This window comes from Amblyraja radiata, chromosome 17 (genome assembly GCF_010909765.2).
Source record: "Amblyraja radiata isolate CabotCenter1 chromosome 17, sAmbRad1.1.pri, whole genome shotgun sequence".
Classification (NCBI taxonomy): Eukaryota; Metazoa; Chordata; class Chondrichthyes; order Rajiformes; family Rajidae; genus Amblyraja; species Amblyraja radiata.
Window position 1 is genome coordinate 29,144,111 of NC_045972.1, and position 22,864 is coordinate 29,166,974.

Genomic DNA, 22,864 nt, shown 5'->3' on the forward strand with positions numbered 1-22,864 from the left:
GTTATCATTCTACAATTCCTTATCCACATCTGCTTTGATCTGTCGTTTTCACACCATATTCTTCCATATCTCTAGAATTCCTGTCGCCTGACTCTCAGTCTAATGAAGGACCTCGACCCAAAACGTCACCCATTCCTTCTCTCCAGAAATGCTGTCTGTCCAGCTGAGTTACTTCCGCATTTTGAGCATATATTCTGGGTAAATCAATATCTGTAGTTCTTCCCTACACCCTTAAAGCACTTATGTCAAGTGTTAGTATAGTAGATATTATTTTCTGTATTAAATGTATCTTATATAATCTGTATTTGAAAGTAGTTTAAGAAGTGTGGCCGTTCTCAGGTTACAGGCCATTTGGTCAGTCACAGACCACATGCTTTTTCTCAGGAGACATTCTGTAATACAAAGGGCTCAGCATTTACGACTGGCAATTGTTTATATTTAGATAGCAAGGCATCTCTAGCAAGGCATCTCAGGATCTGTGAGCTACGTTTAATTATTCTCATGTTGGGTGGAGGGTATGTGACCTTTGTATGTTGAATTTATTTTGTTTATACAAACTGAGGGGACTAAGATGTTGAGAAAGAATAGTGGGGCTGGAAATGTGACAATCCTTTGAATAATGTTGTCAGTATGATAGCAAAGTCGTAAAGAGGCCCATGGAATGTCTCTCCCTGGAGAAGGGGGATCCCTACAAGGAGGGGGAGGGAGCTAAGATAGTCAAGAGATAATTATCGTTTGTAAACTGGGACAGTTTTATGATCCTGGCTATAGGAGATGTGGGTTTGCAAAGACAGAGTGAATTCCTATTTTAAAGTGTGTAACGTAAGACAATGTTAGTTTAAATATGATTTATAAAGAAGATCATCTGGGATATCTATATTGTCCTTTAATGAGGGAAATATATATGGTATTTTTATTTTACATTAGATCTTTGTGTTTGGATCAGTAGTTTAAGAAGTTACATTATTTTCCAAGATTATAGGTTTAATGGGAACAAGGTCTTATATATATATAAATTGGGCAACCACTGAATCATATGTAGCTTATTTTGAGGAGCGATCTTTGTGAATTGAGACCACTTTTCCTTTGATTTCACGTGGTTAAAATAAAGCATTTCAGAACAAAGGAAGAAGCCACGAGGCTAGCAAGGGGCCATAAAGGGGAGTCATGTGACTTATGACTGTGGTTATTGCGGAAAAGTACTGGTAAGAAGGGCATAAGAAGAAGCGAGTGATTGGCTGGAAATAAGGGGATGTTAGCAAATGATTGGATATGGAAATGTAACAGGGGTGGGGCATGCTGATTTGAAAATGGTATAAGAAGCAACGATCCTTTGTCTTGGGAGCGCGGGAGAAAGCTCCACGTGATTTGATGTGTGGAAAAGTAGTAGCCTTTATTTGCAAATAAAGTTTGAACTTCTTGAAGAATTCTCCACGTGATCTGAATTCATTTGAGCATTGGAAAACCACAACATAATGAGCAAAATGGTTGCAGGGACGACATTCAGTCCAGTGGATGTACATGAGGCCACATCGGGAAGAGCGGATATAGTACATAAGTTTGGTGGAGGTGCACGTGAACTTCTGTCTCACCTGGAAGGAGTGCCGGGGTCCCTGAATGGAGGCGAGGATGGAGGTATAAGGACAGGTGTTGCATTTCCTGCGGTTAGACGTATTGAGAATCATAGAGTCACATCGCCTATAAACAGGCCCTTTATCACAACTTGCCCGCGCCGACCAACGTGCCGCATCTACACTCGGCCCACTTGCATGTGTCCTTAACCATCTAAACCTATACTGTCCATGCACCTTTCTAAAGGTTTTGTAAACATTGTTACAGTATCTGCTTCAACTATCTCCTCTGGCTACTCGTTCCACACACCGCCCACCCTTTGTGTAAAATGGATGCTCCGCAGGTTCTTATTAAAAATGTCCACACTCACTTTAAACCGATCTCCTTTGCTTGTCGATTCCCCATCTCTGGGTAATAGTACCACATTCCTCTCATGATCTTGTACATCTCTATAAGATCACCCCTCATCCTTCTGCACCAAGGAATAAAGTCCTAGCCTGCTCAATATCTCTCTATAGCCCGGACATGTGTTCTGGCAACATTCTCGTTATACTTCTCTGCAACGTTTCCATCTTAATAGCATATTTCCTGCAACCGAGTGACCAAAACAGAACACAATACCATGAGTGTTGCCACATCAATGCCATGCATAACTGTAACATGACCTCCCAACCTCTATATTAAATACTCTGGCTGATGAGGGCCGATGTGCTGAAAGCGTTCTTGGCTACCCTATCTACTTGTTATTTCCAAGGATCTATGTACCTGTACTCCCAGATCCGTCTGCCCCGTCACTCCCCAGAGCTCTGCCATTCACTGTGTAGATCCTGCCATGGTTTTACTTCCCAAAAAGCAATAGCTCACACTTCTCTATATTAAACTCAATGCACCATGCATTAGGGGACAGGGGAAAGTATTCGGGAGGAGGTGGTTTGGGTGGGAAGGGATGAACGAACCATGGAATTTTAGAAGGAGTGATCTCTGCAAACGCAGATTGGGTGGAGATGGTGAGATATGATCGATGTTGTGATCACATCAGAGATGCCGGAAATGCAGGATTATGATGTGGTGGATGCGGAGGGTATGATTAGTGGTGGGATCACATTTGAGGTAACAGAAATACCCAAGACTGAAGTATTGGATTCAGCGGCTAGTGGGGTGAAAGATGAGGTCAAAGGGACTCTATCCTTATTCTGTTTGGGGGGAAGGGGAGCGAGAGCAGAGCTACGGGGCACAGAGGGGACGCGAGTCACGGGTCCATCTATGACAGAAGGGGACAACTAACATTACTAAAGCAAGAGGACGTCTTGAATGTCCTCGATTAAAAAAGCCGCATCGTGGGAGCTAATGTGGCGCAGTCGGTGGAATTGAGAATAGGGGATAGTGTCTTTGCATGAGCCATGGTGGAAGGAAGTGTAGTCCAGATAACAGTGGGAGTCTGTAGGCGTGTAGTAAACGTCAGTTCATAGTTTGTCCCCTGTGACGGAGGCAGAGAGATCAAAAAAGGGAAGAGAGGTGTCGGAGATATTCCAGGTGAAAGGGTCCCGACCGGAAACGTCATTAATCTGAAGAAGGGTCTTGATCTGAAACGTCACCGATCCCAAGTTTCCAGGAATGCTGTCTGGCCCACTGATTTACCTAGCAGTTTGTCTTCCTTGTTAAACCATTTTGATCATATTATTATCAATTGCTTTGTCTTTCGATTGGCTACACACCGTATCGTCAGTCTCTGCTTTAGTCCTTTACCACTCCACTTCCTATTCCCTGCTTCTGTACTTGCACGAACACCTCTGCTTCTCTACTCTCCTGCTGTTCTCAAATATGACCATGAAAATGATATGCTTATTTTATTACTGATTTTACGGATCCAGCCATAACCGCGGAGCATTTACTAACGTGCACACCGACCCTTACAATATTATAGGTTTCGCAATCCCAAAGCTCCAGCCCTTCCCATTTAATGATATTTGAAGGCTATTATCCTTTAATGGTACACGGTGGACGGCTTGACAGTACTCATGTATAGTCTTTTCTTTGACTGATAGCATGCAACAAAAGGCTTCCCACTATATGTTTATTTTTCCCCAACCGGGTCAAGACGGATTGGTTTCGTCTCTGATCGTTTCGATTTTTATTCATATGATGTACAGCGTTTCCATTTCTGATCATGTTTGTTTTTAATCTTCAAACATTCAGCGATTGCAAAGCGACTGAAAAGAATGCGGTAAAAGCACGCTTGGGAGTGCATATTATTTTACAGAAATTATAATATAGGTGCCTACCTTTACAAAACATATGCAAAGACAGGGAGCACAGTTGCTAAACGCATGGATACCGAAACTTACTTGAACATAACTTTGTCAATCATTTGCAACCCATTTCACCCCAAGTGTTGAAGGGCTCAGTTGGTTAGGAGTTTTGACGTAAAATCAGTGCTTCATGCTTGTAATATAGTAATCTCGTCCTTTCTCTGAGGGTTGTTGCAGCTTTTTGTCAGAGAATGGACGAGCTGATAAGTAATTACACAAATAACAAGACATCACTTTGAGCACGAACACTACTTGGGATTCCATTCTGAATAGATTACATCAGCACCTCGCATTTGCTTTATTGGCTGTTAGTTGTCAGTGGCATTATCCGTACAATTGTCTGCTCTCTTTTCTTGTTTCCTGCCGTAACGAGCGGAGCGTAGATCACTTTAGCATGCATTGGTTTCTGCTTGGTCTACGAGATGAAAATTAGGGGGAAGAACATTAATTCATTTTTAAGTTGCTTTAAATCTCATGCAGACACGAGAGCATCGCAAGATCAGAAATTATTACAACAGGCTGCCGACTAAAAGTAATAAAAATAAACGGCAGATACTGGTTTATACCAAAAATAGACACAAAGTGCTGGAGTGAGTCAGCGGGTCAGGCAGCAAATCTGACGAAAATGGGCAGGTGACTCTTGGGGTCTGGACCCTTCTTATGTGTGTGTGTGTGTGTGTGTGTGTGTGTGTGTGTGTGTGTGTGTGTGTGTGTGTGTGTGTGTGTGTGTGTGTGCGCGCGCGCGTGTTTGTGTGGGGGGTGTGGGGAGGCGGAACTGAGGCGAAGAAAAAACAGGACCAATCAAGGCCGGCAACAGGCTCTAAAATGGATTCGATGGCCCATTACAGGAATAGAAGTGTCTATCACTTCTGCTGCTCCAACAGTACTAAAAAAAGCGAGTAATAGAGCCCGCCATAATGTTTGGGACAAAGACCCATCATTTATTTATTTGACTCTGTATTGCACAATTTGAGATTTGTAATAGAAAAAAAATCAAATGTAGTTAAAGTGCATATTGTCAGGTTTTATTCAAGGCCATTTTATACATTTTGGTTTCACTATGTAGAAATTACAGCTGGGTTTATACATAGTCCCCCCATTTCACGGCACCATAATATTTGGGACACATGGCTTCACAGGTGTTTGTAATTGCTCAGGTGTGTTTAAGGGGGTTCTCAGCACCTAGTCTATCCTCCAGTCTTTCCATCACCTTTGGAAACTTTTATTGCTGTTTAGCAACATGAGGACCGAAGATGTGCTAATGAAAGTCAAAGAAGCCATTATGAGTCTGAGAAACACGAATAAAAATGTTAGAGACATCAGCCAAACCGTAGGTTTACCAAAATCAACTGTTCAGAACATCCTTAAGAAGAAAGAGTGCATTTTGACCTTAATAATCGCAAAGGGACAGACAGGCCCTGGAAGACCTCCACTGCCGATGAGAGAAGAATTTTCTCCATAATAAAGAAAAATCCCCAACCACCTGTCCGAAAGATCAGAAACACTCTTCAGGAGTCAGGTGTGGATTTGTCAATGACCTCTCTCCGTGGAAGACTTCATGAACAAAAATACAGAGGCTGCACTGCAAGATGCAAACGACTGGTTAGCCGCAAAATTAGGATGGCCAGGTTACAGTTTGCCAAGAAGTACTTAAAAGAGCAACCGCAGTTCTGGAAAAAGGTCAGATGAGACAGATGAGAGGAAGATTAAGATATCAGAGTGATGGCAAGAGCAAAGTATGGAGGAGAGAAGGAATTGCCTAAGATCCAATGCATACCACCTCATCGGTGAGCCAGTACCTGGGCATGTATGGCTGCTGAAGGTACTGGCTCACTTATCTTCATTGATGATACAACTGCTGATGGTAGGAGCATAATGAATTCTCAAGTGTATAGACACATCCTATCTGCAAAATTTCAAACAAATGCATCAAAACCGACCGGCAGTTCATTCTACAGCAAATCACTGATCACAAACATTTTACTAAAGCGACAAAGGAGTTTTTCAAAGCTAAAAAATGGTAAATTCTTGAGTGGCCAAGTCAATCACCCGATCTGAACCAAATTGAGCATGCCTTTTATATGCTGAACAGAAAACTGATGGGTACTAGCCCTCAAAACAAACATAAGCTAGAGATAACTGTAATACAGGCCTGGCAAGGCATCGCCAGAGAAGACACCCAGCAACTGGCGATGTCCACGAATCGCTGACTTCAAGCAGTCATTGCATGCAAAGGATATGCAACGAAATACTAAACATGACTACTTTCATTTACATGACATTGCTGTGTACCACACATTATGGTGCCCTGAAATGGGGGGAGGGAACTATGTATAAACACCGTCTGAAGAAGGGTTTCGACCCGAAACGTTGCCTATTTCCTTCGCTCCACAGATGCTGCTGCACCCGCTGAGTTTCTCCAGCTTTTTTGTGTACCTATGTATAAACACTGCCGACATGGTGAAACCAAAATGTATAAAAATGCCCTTTTTAAAAAATCTGACAATGTGCACTTTAACCACATGTGATTTTTTTTTTCCATTAAAAATCTCAAATTGTGGAGTACAGAGGCAAATAAATGATTGATGGGTCTTTGTCCAAAACATTATGGAGGGCACTGTAGATCAGATTAGCTAAAGAAATCGCCGTGTGGGGATGGCGGGGGAAGGCTTCCTTGCCGTAAATGACCTTTATTATCTTCGTAAACGTCTTTGCTTTATCTTAGCATTTACAAACGCAAATAAGCAAATTACAGCCAACTGATTGAACGGAAATAATCGCGTACGCGATTTTTCATTTCATTTCACATCAAAATTCTGTTTCCAAGTGGTTGTCAGTGTGCAAAGTAGCAAAGCCGTCGTCTGTTTCGATGCGCTTAAGGAACACTGTCGTTTGGATCCATTTTAGAGCCTGATAGTGCCGTTCTTCGCAAGAAAGTTACACGACACAGTTCAGAGAAGGTCCACTGAGATGATTGCGGGTGCATTGGGGTTTCTTTCTATGCGCAAATAGAGGGCAGCTTAATTCTGTACTGATTGGACGTCCTACCACTGTCTTCGAGGCTTCACATGGTAATTACTGGTCATGCAGTGGGTGCCAGGCAAAAACGGCACATATGCATCCGTGGTAGGCATTCAGGTTTTTGCTCTGGATGTACGAGCATTTAACAGACCTTAGACATTTTGTTGACAAGAGGCACGAATTTTTAGAAGTGAGTGCAATATATCATCTTGGCAATATGGGTTTTCATCTAGCAATCGTGTTAACGTACAAGACCCTTTCAACGGCTGCTACCGAGAGGTATTGGTAGCAACGATACTGCTATCTAATTTCCGTTGTATTGAAGGCAAACACAGATATTTTAAGTTTACTTCTTCCATGGGCGTGTAAATGTGAAATGTTACTTCAGATTAATCTGAGGGCAATTAAATGCATCGCAGACTACCGACAGTTATTTTTAGGACCATGCTTCATTTTTGTCCAATCGGCTCGACTGCTAATTTTGTATATTATATTATATTATATTATATTATATTATATTATATTATATTATATTATATTATATTTCCGAAATAATTCCATGGATTTTGAGTACATACCATTAATATCAGACATTTCTCCTTCCTTCTGGGTACCAGGTAAATTAAAAATACTAATTTCTTCTCAAGTTACAAAAATGGCATTTTGTCACCCGAAAAAAAGCGGTTCTCATAGAGTTGCTGGTTAATATAGATCGATGGAGACGATCATATGCAAAGACATGGCTTTATCCCGAATCGATATTAATATGCTGGTGTCGTTAGCCTTTTAATTCTAGTCAGTGTTTTTCGGGAGCCAGGCCGCTGGTAATTAAATAGAATCTCCAGTTAGCATTCTCTCCCGATTGCTGGGATTCATATAATTTGACCTGGCAGAGAGCAAATACGGAGGGGCAGGGCTTTGACAATGAAAACAAATATAAACTGTCTAGATTTCCAAAGGAATGTCAGATAGGTTGGCGACATATGACACATGAAAAAAGATCTGAGAATACGTAATTAGAGACAATTTGCAGATCGATTCATGGCTGGCTGCGGGAAAGAGACTAAACCTCAACTGCTCACATAAAGCAATGGGCACAGTTGTGTTGCTTCTAGTCCTGCAAATTGTTCGAACCAGAATCATACCTGATTCCTGAAGTATGAGTGACACATAATTGGACGAGATCTTCAGTACTGAGGGGAACAGCACGATACAGTAGGATATTAGTGTACTTAAAAATCGGCGGAATGGCGAATATGAATACTTTCATGGAAGGTAATGAAATTTCGCAGAAGGAATAGGGAGACCATTCATTGTAACATAAAACATAAATACACAGCATAGGAAAATGCCCCTCGGCCCACAATGGCTTTGTCGACCGAGATGACAAGATAAATTAAGCTATTTTGCCCAAGAAAAGAGACCTCACGACCTTCCCTTTCTATAGCTATAGCTCCCTGAACAAAATGCTTAATTGGGTTAAATTTTCTTTACCTTTATTTTTTCTTGCAATACAACATGATGCAACGAAAAGAGGCAGTAGTAACGTTACTAAACCGCACATTATCCTGACACAATTGACGATGTAAATACCTGTAAGATTGAAATACATAAGATACATATGAATATCGTAGCTCCTGAAATCGGAAAATCCCTCTCCCTTGAATCTGATGTATTACGCTGCAAGATCAGAAATCTACTAATAATTTAAACATTTGCGAAAAGCAAACAAATACAATTGACAGATTTGAATTGAATAAATTTAATAAAATTGATGGTTGGGAGGAAGGTTGTCAAAGGTTACATCAGGCATTATATCACGGTCTAGTTACCTTTTCCCCCCCTTAGTGTACTCACGAAATGTCTTCATATTTTCCTTAATATTATTTGCTAGAATTATCCATTGCCTTTTTTTTGCCCGTTTGATTTGCTTCTTAATTATGCTCCTCAGTCTCCTAAACTCCTTCAAGGATACACTTCATCCCAGCTGCCTATAACTGGCCCATACCTCCTTTTTTCCTGACCAGAGACTCAAATTTGCATGTCATCTGGGCTTCCTTACTCTCATTTGCCTTACCTATTACTTTAGCATGAACAGGCATGCTTAGAACTCTCGCCTTTGCACTTTGAAGAGCATTCCATTTCCCCAACGCTGCTTTGGCTGCAAATAACCTACTCAACTCAATCGTTGTAAGTTAAAATGATGCAAAGTGCTGGATTAACTCTGCTGGTCAATCAGTATCTCTGCAGAACACGAATAGGTGACGTTATGCGTCTGGACTCTCTTTCAGACCCCTGGTTGGGTCTGCTCCAAGCCTCCACCAAACGTTTGTAAATTCCTGTCGAATACCATCAAAGTTGGCCTTGCACCAGCTTCGGACGTTAACCTTATGGAGGAACCCTTGGTTGATTCAAAACTATGTTCACGCAAATAGAACTGTAGTTACTGGCCCCTAAATGTTCACCCACCAACATTTGTGGAGTCAAAGAGTAATTCAATGTGGAAACAGGCCTTTCAGCCTAACTTGCCCACGCGGACCAATATAGCCCATCCACACTAGTTCCACTTGCCTGCCGTTTGGCCCATGACCTCCTAAAACTATCCTTTCCATGCGCTGGTCCAGGTTTATTTTTGCCCTCTAATTTTTTATTCCCCTCCTCTGAGAAAAATACTGTGCGTTTACCCTATCTGTTCCCCTAATGCCGACAACTTCTATAAGATCACCGCTCATCCTTCTGCAGCACAAGGAATAAAGTCTGAGCCTGTTCAATCGCTCCCTATAACTCAGGCTCTGGAGTCCTGGTAACTCCCTCGTAAATCTTCTCTGCACCCTTTACAGCTTAACAACATCATTCCTGTAACAGGATGGCCATAACTGAACACAATACTCCAAATGTTGCCTCGCCAATGTCCTGTGCAATTGTAACACGACCTCTTTACATCTATACTCAATATTATGAATGATGAAGGCCACTGTGCCGAATGCTTTCTTGCTCAACCTATCTACATGTGACAACACTCTCAAGGAAGTAAGTACCTGCACTCCTACATCCATCTGCTCCCCATCACTCCGTAGAGCACTGCCTTACACTTTTTGGGTCCTGACACTATTTGACCTCAGAAAATGCAACACCTCTCACTTACTGGTATTTAACTCCATTAACCATTCCTCAGCCTACCTGCCCAACAGATCAACATCCTGTTTCAATTGTTGATAACCATATTCAGTCACTTGACAATTTCCCAATTTCCAATGATTAGGTCAAGCTTTGTCCTCCCCCTTGTAGGGCCAGGCACGTATTAGCTAAGGATATTGTCCTGAACATGTTTGACAAATTCCAGCTGGTCAACATCATTGACACAATGCCCCTCGCCGTCTAAACAGGGAAAGGTATAATTGCAAATGTGTGCATAGAAATGGCAAATGCAGTTTAATCGGAGCAAGTGTGTGCTGTTACGCTTTGCAATACTTACCACAGCACTGATGTATTGTTGGAACTTGGGTCTAAAGATATAGCTCCTTAAGAATGCTAACACAAATTGATAGAATTGTAAAGAATGCATTAGGTATACTTCCCTTCATCGGTTGTGGCTCTGAGTGCTAGAGCCATGTGCTGAGAGGGAGCCATGGTTTGGATAGGCCGCGTTTGGAATGTTGTGTGCCGTTTTGGTCACCCAATGCGGCAAGAATGTGGAAACTTTTCACAGGGTGCAGAACAGATTTACTAAAACACCATTTAAAAGACATTTCGACAGCTACATATTTCGGAAAGGGTTAGAAGGATGAGAGATGCATGCAGGCAGGTGGAACTTGTGTAGATCAGGCATCTACGTTGGCATGGGCATGTTGGACATTACAGCCCATTCCCGTGCTCTATGACTTTACCAGAATACTGGCTGCATGAGAGGATATTGGCCATGAAGAGAGCTTGGCCAACTTCGGATTTTATTTTTTCTCGTGCATCGGAAGTTGTCGGGAGATACAAGTATATAGGATTATGAGGGACATTGTCAGAAATAGCCAGAAACCTTCTCCTAGGGTTAAATTGTGATAGAATCGAGGACACAGCTTTAAGATTAGAGATGTGTGGGGCAAGTTGTTTTATACAGAAACTGGTGAGTGCCGTGAAAACGTTGCCAGGTGATGGTGGTGTTGGAAGCAGAAGCGAACGTGGGCTTTAATAATCTTTCGTACAGGTACATTGAGATGCAGAGTGTGTAAGGAAATAGATCACCAAAAGGGAAAGGAAATTATTTTAACTTGCATCACGTGCGGGACGAAATGTTTGATAGTGTGGTGTACTGTTCTATATTATGTCAAAAAATAAAACATGCTTTCAGGCGTAATTTTATGAACCTATTCATATAAGTGAGAAATAATGGCTTTCATACTTTACTACGAGAACAACAGCTTTAAAAAACGAACCGGTGTTCACTTATTCCTTATTAAAATGAAAGTTCAATATGAGAGATACCTCTGATTAAATCGGAGGCAGCAAACCGTCTGTCCGACTCACAAATTATATTCGCTTTAAAATTCAGGAATGTCAATGAGAATATTTTCAGCGTGTTACTTTATTTGAAGCTTTAAATTATTTGCAACATTTCTGATCTGTGGGAAGTAATGTCATGCTCAGGGAATGAGAGACACCGTTTCAGCTCCTTGGACTTTCGGCAAGGAGCGGATACTAGCTCATGTATCCATCTTACACCTCTGCGTTGACTCATCCGGCAGTGGAGACAGGGCGAGATATGTTAGTCGGATATCGGGATCACGGCATTTTGTTTAGAATCAAACAATTGACCCTCGCGGTGGCGGGGAATGGTTTCTGTGTTTGTTATGGGAGTGCTGTTATCCTACATTTAAAAAAAAAAGGAAACGTGAGGAGGTCGTTGTTAGACTGCACAAATGAGCCAAGATATGCTTATATTTTGAGGAATTTGGAAGCATACGGGAAAGAGGAAATATTACACAATTCTGGTAAGCTGATAAAAGATTTAAGGCAGATCGTGGAACTTTAGACCTCACGGACGAAGCACTGGATCCAAAGGACAGGATACCGTGACAAATGCTTGAAAATCACTAATTTTTAATTTAGGTCTATGCACAGGTTGTTTGCGAGAATGATAGATGAGATCATTGTGGCTGGTTCAGTGAAGAGTTGGGAGAAGTTTGGGGTCTTCTCGTTTGGGCAGAAATGAAGGGCAATTGGTCACGGGGGATGCTTTACTGGGGCAATTACAACCTATTTCCCCTGAAGAAAAAGGAAAACCAGCGGTTATACCGTATCGAGGAGTTTTGTAGGAGTAGCTTTCTTCAGATTCGGAGTGCAGCGCCTGACATGTTGGAGGTAGCAGCTCCCAATGAAATGTGTCAAAAGACAATTTTGCGTGTACTTGATGAGAGCATTTGCAGCCACATGGAATTCCAGCGGATGTGATTATAATAGACGGATCTTCAAGGTTGAAAGTTTCAGGCCAGGACTAACGGTAATTCATATCATGCGACATTTTGTGAAATCTCAAACGTTACGTATCTTTCTATGGTAATAGAGATACACAGTCTTACCTGTGTCGGAGTTGATGACAACGTAAGTGGCTGCTGCAGGAACACGGTGAGTTACATGATTCACAAGGCAGGTGTAAACGGTGCCGGTCGGGCCATACTGTGTCACCTTTAATCGGCTGGAAGCTTCATACAATCCATCTGCGGTGGGCTTGTTGCTATTAACTAAATCCGTTGTAGTTTTTATACCATCTTTATACCAGATGAAGCTGATATCCTTTGGGTAAAAGGGAGATGTCGCGCAGAGAATAAAGAAGGATTCCGTCTTCTCGGGAATTCCAGAGTAAATTTTCAGTGGAGTTGGCGGAACTAGGGAATGAAGGTCAGTGATACGTTTATATTAGTAGAAAATAAGTGCGCGGAGTGTGAATGGTTAATGTGAGGCGGATTCGCGCGTTCATTGTGCATTTATAATAATGTAAACGGAATCTTTATACCCGATTTGAAATCAGAGATGACGTTTACTCGTGCTGTCTAGTGAAGAAAAACATGATGGTAAATGTATATCCCAATTCCTCCGTCTACGCCGCATCTGCGCGCAAGATGAGGTGTTCCATACCAGGACATCTGAGATGCCTTCATGCATTAGGAAACAGGGGTTCCCCCCTTCCATCATAAACGATGCCCTCACTGGTGTCTCCTCGATACCCCGCAGCTCTGCGTTGCCCCCCCCCTCCCCCCAGGCGCAACAGGGACATTGTCCCCCTAGTCCTCACCGTTCACCCCATCAGCCGTCGCATACAGCACATGATTCTCCGGCATTTTCGCCACCTCCAACGGCATCCCACCACTAGCCAACACTTTGACTCCCCCTCCCATTCCCACACTGATCTTTTTGTCCTGGGCCTCTTCCATTGTCAAAGTGAGGTCCACCGCAAATTGGAGGAACAACACCTCGTATTTCGCTTGGGCATCTTAAGCCCCAGCGGTATGAATATTCATTTCTAATTTCAAGTAACCCTTGCCTTCGCTCTCTTCCCAGTTCTCCGATTAATCTGACTGTCCTCGTTTACATTTTATCTCTGTTTACTTTGTTGTTCCTTTCTCCTGGCGAACAATGATGTATTCTACATTCCCCCTGATCGTCATCCCCTTTGTCTCGTTTTGTCACATTTCCTTATCTCTGTGTCTCCGTCTCCCCTGCTAGTTTGAAGAAAAGACGCGACCCGAAACGTCGCCCATTCCTTCTATCCAGAGATGCTGCCTGTCCCGCTGAGTGACTCCAGCATTTTGTGTCTCTCTTCGGGTTAAACCTGCATCTGCAGTTCCCGCAACATGATGGTAAATGTGTTGTTCTTGCCACACTGATGTCTCGGGGAAATGCCACACATGGAAATGTTGAATAAAAAATGTGAATACAAAATTCTGAAAAATGTGATTTAGTTGTGATATGAGAATTTTGGGTGGAAGGTCCGGAATACCATGCAGGTCATTTGAAATGTTGATGGAAATGTAGGTTCCGATTCTTCGCTATTTTACGTCCGCAACATTAGCGTCCAAAGTTATTCATGTGGAGGCCACGGCTACAATTGAATGACTCTAACGTCCAATATATAAACAAACACTTGATCTAACGCAGGCGAAATGGTACATCGTACGGGGTCACCCACTACCATAGTTGCATATGTATTTTACGTATTCACGACGGGCACTAAAATGCTACCTGTATTGTACTGATGTTATGCTGTGCTTTGGAAATAAACATCCAATACATAAGATACGTTTATATTAATATCGCTAACACGTCTTGTTTATACATATCAGCATGCAGACCATCTATGGTACGATTTACCAATTGCAATATTTATAGTATTCATCTGGCTGTATGAATGATTAAAATCTGAAAAAACACGTTACTTGCAGGGCAATATCACAGTCGCGAAATCGCATTCGCTACACGTTTAAACATACTTACCCAACACAACTAATGTCGATCCGGTTCCGTTGCCAACTAAAGTGCCCCGGCGGGTGATGGTACAATAATATACTCCGGCATCCTGTCGGCTCACATTGGCTATTTTCAGGAAGCCACTGAATTTAGTACTGACGCCGGAAATCGTTCTCCCGTCAGGGTCTGGGATGAAAAAATCATTTTCACCCTGTTTCCACCAATGTACGCTTACGCTGGGCCCTTCACGAAAGAAGGGAAGAGAGCAGTAAAACGAAGCATGTTGGCCCGTCGAGACAGTTACTGCTTGAGGAAATTGACTTACATTGTCTGCAGTTTCCCCAGAGCCTAAAGGAAAGAAAAACAGGCCAGATTAGGAATATTTCACCCCAGAAGGTTAAACGCAAGAGCAGGGCTAATTGCAAATGGAAATAAAGACACGCATTAAAGAAACCTTGAATAGATGTAGGTTTTAGTCTGTATAAACGGTGTATGGGGATGCCATGTACCTGTGAAAATTATCCCCCAAAAAGAGAAACAGCGAAGTGCAATACTGGACAACATTCTGCAGCAAGTGATCACAGGGCGTGTGGAGCAGTGAACGAATCTGAAGGTTGAATTGTCAGACGACGAAGCGCGTCACTCCTTCTGTGACTGCAGCGCGGCTCTTGTCGATGTGGCGAGACTTAATTTTACTTGCATTGCTGTAAACAGCGGCACAATCGGCTGTGGACTATCACTGAATGAAGAGAAAGCAATACACCAAACAAATATAACGTAGATGAGCTCTAAAATCCTGCGTTTTGCATCTAGTTGGGCTAAATTGACTCCCCGCCTCCCCAATCAAACCACAAACCCCAACCCTAGCAGTCCCATTCCGCCATCCCAACGTCATCACTCCGGATCGCTACCATCCCTGACCACGATCCACCGCTCCCCCTCCCCTCACCGCACCGCCCATTTCGTCCCTTATCACTTCCACTCCAATAATCAGCGAGTCCTTGTACTAACACAAGCTATGATGACGACATTTAAGCGCTAATCCCCATTTTTGAAATTCCCCTGCTCTCCATACTGAATTTAGCTTGATTTTCCGCACAGGATGAAGAGAAAAGTCCTCATTTTGCTCAGTTAGTCTCTGCAAAAACATCGGTACACTGTTGTGCAATGATAGCGGAAGTTTGCGTCATTTCAGCAGAAAAATCTGCGAAATCATTTCAGATAAGATTGGTGAGACCCATTGGACTATAGTTTAGCAACGAAATAGATAATACATTCTTAAAGTTCATAACAGAGGGAGGTATTCGCCATTCGATAGAGATTGCTGGTGAAACTGCGTCGGGTTTAACAGGAAACAACCATAAAATGCTTCACCGCTGCTTCTGAGGCATTCGTTCTTCTGTTGTCGGCGTTTCTGCTTTCGCCACCACCGAAATGCTCTCAGTGTTACGTCGGTTTGGTGAAACGGTTTTGTATTATTCAGTAAGAAAATCCATAATCGACGAGGATGGCGGTGGGCGTGCACGGTGAAACAGATAGCAGTGGACCAGGGGTCAAATGAGATGGATGAAGTGAGTAAAATCCAGGTTAGCCGGGAAGTGGTGTTAGGTAAATTGAATGGATTAAAGGCCGATAAATCACCAGGGCCAGATAGGCTGCATCCCAGAGTACTTAAGGAAGTAGCCCCAGAAATAGTGGGTGCATTAGTGATAATTTTACAAAATTCTTTAGATTCTGGAGGATTGGAGGGTAGCTAATGTAACCCCACTTTTTAAAAAGGGAGGGAGAGAGAAAACGGGGAATTACAGTCCAGTTAGTCTAACATCGGTAGTGGGGAAACTGCTAGAGTCAGTTATTAAAGATGGGATAGCAGCACATTTGGAAAGTGGTGAAATCATTGGACAAATTCAGCATGGATTTATGAAAGGTAAATCATGTCTGACGAATCTTATAGAAATGTTCGAGGATTTAACTAGTAGAGTGGATAGGGGAGAACCAGTGGATGTGGTGTATCTGGACTTCCAGAAGGCTTTCGACAAGGTCCCACATATGAGATTAGTATACAAACTTAAAGCACACGGCATGGGGGTTCAGTATTGATGTGGGTAGAGAACTGGCTGACAAACAGGAAGCAAAGAGTAGGAGTAAACGGGTCCTTTTCACAATGGCGAGCAGTGACTAGTGGGGTACCGCAAGGCTCAGTGCTGGGACCCCAGCTATTTACAATATATATTAATGATCTGGATGAGGGAATTGAAGGCAATATCTCCAAGTTTGCTGGGGAGCAGTGTTAGCTATGAGGAGGATGCTAGGAGACTGCAAGGTGACTTGGCTAGGCTGGGTGAGTGGGCAGATGCATGGTAGATGCAGTATAATGTGGATAAATGTGAGGATATCCACTTTGGTGGCAAAAACAGGAAAGTAGGCTATTATCAGAATGGTGGCCGATTAGGAAAAGGGGAGATGCAACGAGGCCTGGGTGGCATGGTACACCAGTCATAGAAAGTATGCATGCAGGTGCAGCAGGCAGTGAAGAAAGCCAATGGTATGTTAGCATTCATAGCAAAAGGATTTGAGTATAGGAGCAGGAAGGCTCTACTGCAGTTGTACAGGGTCTTGGTGAGACCACACCTGGAGTATTGCGTACGGTTTTGGTCTCCTTATCTGAGTAAAGACATTCTTGCCATAGATGGAGTACAGAGAAGGTTCACCAGACTGATTACTGGGATGTCAGGACTTTCAAATGAAGAAAGACTGGATAGACTCGGCTTGTACTTGCTAGAATTTAGAAGATTGAGGGGGGATCTTATAGAAACTTACACAACTCTTAAGGGGTTGGACAGGCTAGATGCAGGAAGATTGTTCCCGATGTTGGGGAAATCCAGAACAAGGGGTCACAGTTTATGGATAAGGGGGAAATCTTTTAGGACCGAGATGAGAAAATATTTTTCACACAGAAAGTGGTGAATCTCTGGAATTCTCTGCCACTGAAGATAGTTCAGGCCAGTTCATTTGCTGTATTTAAGAGGGAGTTAGATGCGGCCCTTGTTGCTAAAGGCAGGTACAGGATACCGAGTTGGATGATCAGCCATGATCATATTGAATGGCGGTAATGCTCGAAGGGCCGAATAGCCTACTCCTGCACCTATTTTCTATGTTTCTGTGTTTCTATGTGATTTGTTGCCCAGATGGGGGGCTTTGGACCGACTATTGTAGGTTTTCCAAGCAGAAATAGCGTTCACCGCCGTAACACATATACCGATGGAAATGCCGAAATTCGTGCAAAAATTGCTAAATATGGAGGAAATCAAGCCAGACCCAATACTCCATAATTTTATTGTCCCGGCAGTGATGCAGGCACGGTTAGTGTAGTTTAGTGTCGGGGAGTGGATGCAAGCGGAGGGGGGAGTGCGTGTAGACAGGTTAAACTATGTCAACGTCAATGAAGAATTCACAGGGGTTGTACGGACACCTGTTTCTATAGTTTGCGCAAAGCTGTTTGATTGCTAATAAAGGCGTTCAGCGATTAATTACTATCAGGTTATCAGTTCACATAAGCAATCCAATTGCTCCAAATACGGCAGGATTAGGAAAACAGCGGAATAAACTGCATGGTTGTGACTATTTGGAATATAATATTAGCAAGATAATCGTTTGGGCAATATACTGACAACAATTACCGGTTTCTAAATCCTTATTCTATATGTGAGTATGGTGAATTCTCTGTGAAGAATCGCTAATTGTATGAGTTGTGGTTATATAAAAATAGCCTGGCAAAGTTTGCTGGGATGCAGGGAAATCCGCGCCTCACTGTCAGTTAGGTTTCTATCTTCCTAGATGCTCCAATGTACTTGCATAAGTCCTTCGGACATTGTAGTCTGAACTGCTTTACTTCCTGTGGACGCGAAACCTGAAGGTAACTGGAAACTCCACAGATATCCAGATGGAATGCAATCAGAAAGCAAAGAGGCCCAGTCCTGCTTTACGTACACGGTGCTACAAGCTACTGTATATACAAGGCGGGTGCCACAGTTGGAAGTAATGACGTGGATCAGTAAATGCCTAAAGTAGTTGAAAGTACTGGCCTGAATTAGAGGGCTTATACTATAGTATTGTCACATCCTTGTGTGCTGGTTGTCAATCAATGCCTGAATCCCAATAATCCATGGAAATCCATATATTACAAGGACTAAGGGACTCTGGACAGAGACGTTTCCTTATATCATGACATAGCCGTTCTCTTAATGAAAGCAAGACAAAGAAGTTATGATCGACTTCGGCAAGCGAAGCGGTGCACATACCCTGGTATACATTGATGCTGCTAAAGCGCCAGGTTTTTAGGAATACATATCACCAACAATTTGTCCTGGACCAGCCACGTCGATACAATGGCAAATAAAGCACACCAATACCTCTACTCTCTTAGAAGGCTTGGGCAGTTACGCATGTCCCCAACAGCCCAGCCTCAAAAGATGCGCTATTGAAAACATTTTATCGGGCCGCATCAAGGCATGGTTTGGGAACAGCTACTCCCAAGACAGCTAGAAATTACAGAGAGTTGCGGACGTACCACAGACTACCACGTAGACTAACCTCTCCTCGGAGTCAGGGGATATGGGGAGAAGGCAGGAACGGGCTAGTGATTGTGGATGATCAGCCATGATCACATTAAATGGCGGTACTGGCTCGAAGGGCCAAATGGCCTACTCCTGCACCTGTTGTCTATTGTCCATTGTTGTTAATCCCGCACCTGACTGCTCAAATTAACAAAGAGGTGACTGGACACACGTAAGCACACACAGGTATATATGGGAAAATACCAATGTGGATTCGCGTTTGATTCATTGAATCAGAATGAAGAACAGTGAAGAAATGAATCAGAGTGAAGTGGAGGGATGAGATACACCTGTATTTGGAATGGTATCCGTACAGTGGATATAGTAAGCATGGCTTTGTGAATGAGAGACGAATTTGCCAGAGTATTTTGAAGAAGCAGCAAATAAGATTGCTGGTGCCAGGGACATAGACGTCGTCTAAATGGACTTTAGCAAGGCCTTTGAGAAGTAAAAAGGACAGTATAGCATAGGAACAGGCCTTTTGGCCAAGTATATCTGCTCCGAACATGATGCAGAACTTATTTCTGGTATCATCTCAAGATTAGACTAATTCCGTATCATATGATTATTGTCGTCTTGTGTAAAACTTAGTTTACCTTGGCTTACATGGGACTATCATCAAAGCGATAACGTCTGCTTATCTGCCCATAGCCGTGAAGCATTCGATAGATTTTCAAGTCGAACAGAGGGAGAAATTTTAATCTAACCCGATTTTCATTATGAAGTATAATTTCTAAATGTTTAGAGATACAGCATGGAAACAGTCTCTTGGTTCACTGAGTCCACGCTGTGCATTGATCATCCCTTCATACTCTGTCTATGGTTATCCCACTTTCTCATCCAATATCACCACACTAGGAACAATTTACAGCGGCCAATTAACCTACAATCCTGCGTACCCGGAGAAAACACATGCAGTCACCGGGTGAACGTGCACACTCCACATAGACACCACCTGAAGTCAGAATCGAACCCAGGTATTTGGCGCTGCGAGTCAACAGCTCTACATACTGTGCCACTGTGCGGCCCCACATTCCATCAGTGTCAGATTGAACCCATTCAAGTGTGTGGTGGATGTGTGTGTGTCTGTGTATGTGCGTTTCTGTGCGTGTGTGCGTGTGCGCAGGCCGGGGCAACTGATTGAGAAAGATGTATATATATATTGTGAAATAATAAGGCCCCGGCACTGATACCAACGGCACGCTAGTAGTAATTGCCTGCCACCATGAGTAAACCATTCATCGTGTTTATGGTGGTAAGAAGTTAGCAATAGCGTTTCGCTGGTGCTGTCTGCCACAATGCGTTGAACCAGATTCATCAACAACAAAAAACTCGTTACGACATTTAAAAGACCATTGGACATACATGGATAAGAATCACGTGGAGGGATGGGGTTTAGGAGCAGCCTCCGGTTGGCATAGACGAGTTGGGCTAATGTCAGGTTTCAGTGCAGTGTAGCTCTGTGCCTCTATGTATTCAATAGATTTGGGTGAAACATGACTCCACGTAAAGATATCCACGCCGAATATATCCTACTCTCTTAATATGATTTGGATGTTCTATCGTCTATCATAACGAGTATCGTAAATATCGCAAGGATGTCAGGCGCATTTTGGCCACTGCTACACGGGTGGTTTTAAACTGAATAAGGGGGGTGGGGTGTCGAATGGGATAGTGGAGGATGGAGTTAAAGGGAAAGGGTTTCTTAAATGTGTGAGCGTAGAGACAGAGGGGTGTAAAATGAGGGTAGAAGCAATAGGTAGCAAGGTGAAAAGTAAAATTGGCAGGCAGACAAAATCAGGGCAAAAATCAAAAAGGGCCACTTTTCAACATAATTGTATAAGGGGTAAGAGTGTTGTAAAAACAAGCCTGAAGGCTTTGTGTCTCAATGCAAGGAGCATTCGTAATAAGGTGGATGAGTTGAATGTGCAGATAGCTATTAATGACTATGATATAGTTGGGATCACGGAGACATGGCTCCAGGGTGACCAAGGCTGGGAGCTGAACATCCAGGGATATTCAATATTCAGGAGGGATAGAGAGAAAGGAAAAGGAGGTGGGGTAGCGTTGCTGATTAGAGAGGAGATTAACGCAATGGAAAGGAAGGACATTAGTTTGGAGGATGTGGAATCGGTATGGGTAGAGCTGCGAAACACTAAGGGGCAGAAAACGCTGGTGGGTGTTGTGTACAGGCCACCTAACAGTAGTAGTGAAGTTGGAGATGGTATCAAACAGGAAATTAGAAATGCGTTCGACAAAGGCAAAACAGTTATAATGGGTGACTTCAATCTACATATAGATTGGGTGAATCAAATTGGCAGGGGAGCTGAGGAAGAGGATTTCTTGGAATGTATGCGGGATAGTTATCTAAATCAACATGTAGAGGAACCAACGAGAGAGCAGGCTATTTTAGACTGGGTATTCAGTAATGAGGAAGGGTTAGTTAGCAGTCTTGTTGTACGTGCCCCCTTGGGCAAGAGTGACCATAATATGGTTGAGTTCTTCATTAGGATGGAGAGTAACATTGTTAATTCAGAAACAATGGTTCTGAACTTTAAAAAAAAAGGTAACTTTGAGGGTATGAGACGTGAATTGGGCAAGATTGACTGGCGTTTAATTCTAAAAGGGTTGACGGTGGATATGCAATGGAAGACATTTAAAGACTGCATGGATGAACTACAAAAATTGTTCATCCCAGTTTGGCAAAAGAATAAATCAGGGAAGGTAGTGCATCCGTGGATAACAAGGGAAATCAGGGATAGTATCAAAGCGAAGGATGATGCGTACAAATTAGCCAGAAAAAGCAGCATACCGGAGGACTGGGAGAAATTCAGAGACCAGCAGAGGAGGACAAAGGGCTTAATTAGGAAAGGAAAAATAGATTATGAAAGAAAACTGGCAGGGAACATATAAAACTGACTGCAAAAGTTTTTATAGATATGTGAAAAGAAAGAGATTAGTTAAAACAAATGTAGGTCCCTTGCAGTCAGAAATAGGTGAGTTGATCATGGGGAACAAGGATATGGCGGACCAATTGAATAACTACTTTGGATCCGTCTTCACTAAGGAAGACATAAATAATCTGCCGGAAATAGCAGGGGACCGCGGGTCAAAGGAGTTGGGGGAATTGAGTGAAATCCAGGTTAGCCGGGAAGTTGTGTTGGGTAAATTGAATGGATTAAAGGCCGATAAATCCCCAGGGCCAGATAGCCTGCATCCCAGAGTACTTAAGGAAGTAGCTCCAGAAATAGTGGATGCATTAGTAATAATCTTTCGAAACTCTTTAGATTCTGGAGTAGTTCCTGAGGATTGGCGGGTAGCAAACGTAACCCCACTTTTTAAGAAGGGAGGGAGCGAGAAAACGGGGAATTACTGACCAGTTAGTCTAACATCGGTAGTGGGGAAACTGCTAGAGTCAGTTATTAAAGATGGGATAGCAGCACATTTGGAAAGTGGTGAAATCATTGGACAAAGTCAGCATGGATTTACAAAAGGTAAATCATGTCTGACGAATCTTATAGAATTTTTCGAGGATGTAACTAGTATCGTGGATAGGGGAGAACCAGTGGATGTGGTGTATCTGGACTTCCAGAAGGCTTTCGACAAGGTCCCACATAAGAGATTAGTATACAAACTTAAAGCACACGGCATTGGGGTTCAGTATTGATGTGGATAGAGAACTGGCTGACAAACAGGAAGCAAAGAGTAGGAGTAAACGGGTCCTTTTGACAATGGCGGGCAGTGACTAGTGGGGTACCGCAAGGCTCAGTGCTGGGACCCCAGCTATTTACAATATATATTAATGATCTGGATGAGGGAATTGAAAGCAATATCTCCAAGTTTGCGGATGGCACTAAGCTGGGGAGCAGCGTTAGCTGTGAGGAGGATGCT

At 42.9% G+C, this 22,864-nt stretch overlaps 1 protein-coding gene across 1 annotated transcript in view; it reads right to left on the reverse strand.

The window, feature by feature from the left end:
* LOC116982982 (tyrosine-protein phosphatase non-receptor type substrate 1-like) overlaps nucleotides 1-22,864 on the reverse strand; it is a 42,087-nt gene that overhangs the window by 18,199 nt on the left and 1,024 nt on the right. The window contains exons 2-3 of the mRNA XM_033036514.1: nucleotides 14,385-14,705; nucleotides 12,473-12,778 (exon numbers count right to left, since the gene is read on the reverse strand). Coding sequence (XP_032892405.1) covers nucleotides 12,473-12,778; nucleotides 14,385-14,705 — 627 coding nt within the window. The remainder of the gene's footprint in view (nucleotides 1-12,472; nucleotides 12,779-14,384; nucleotides 14,706-22,864) is intronic.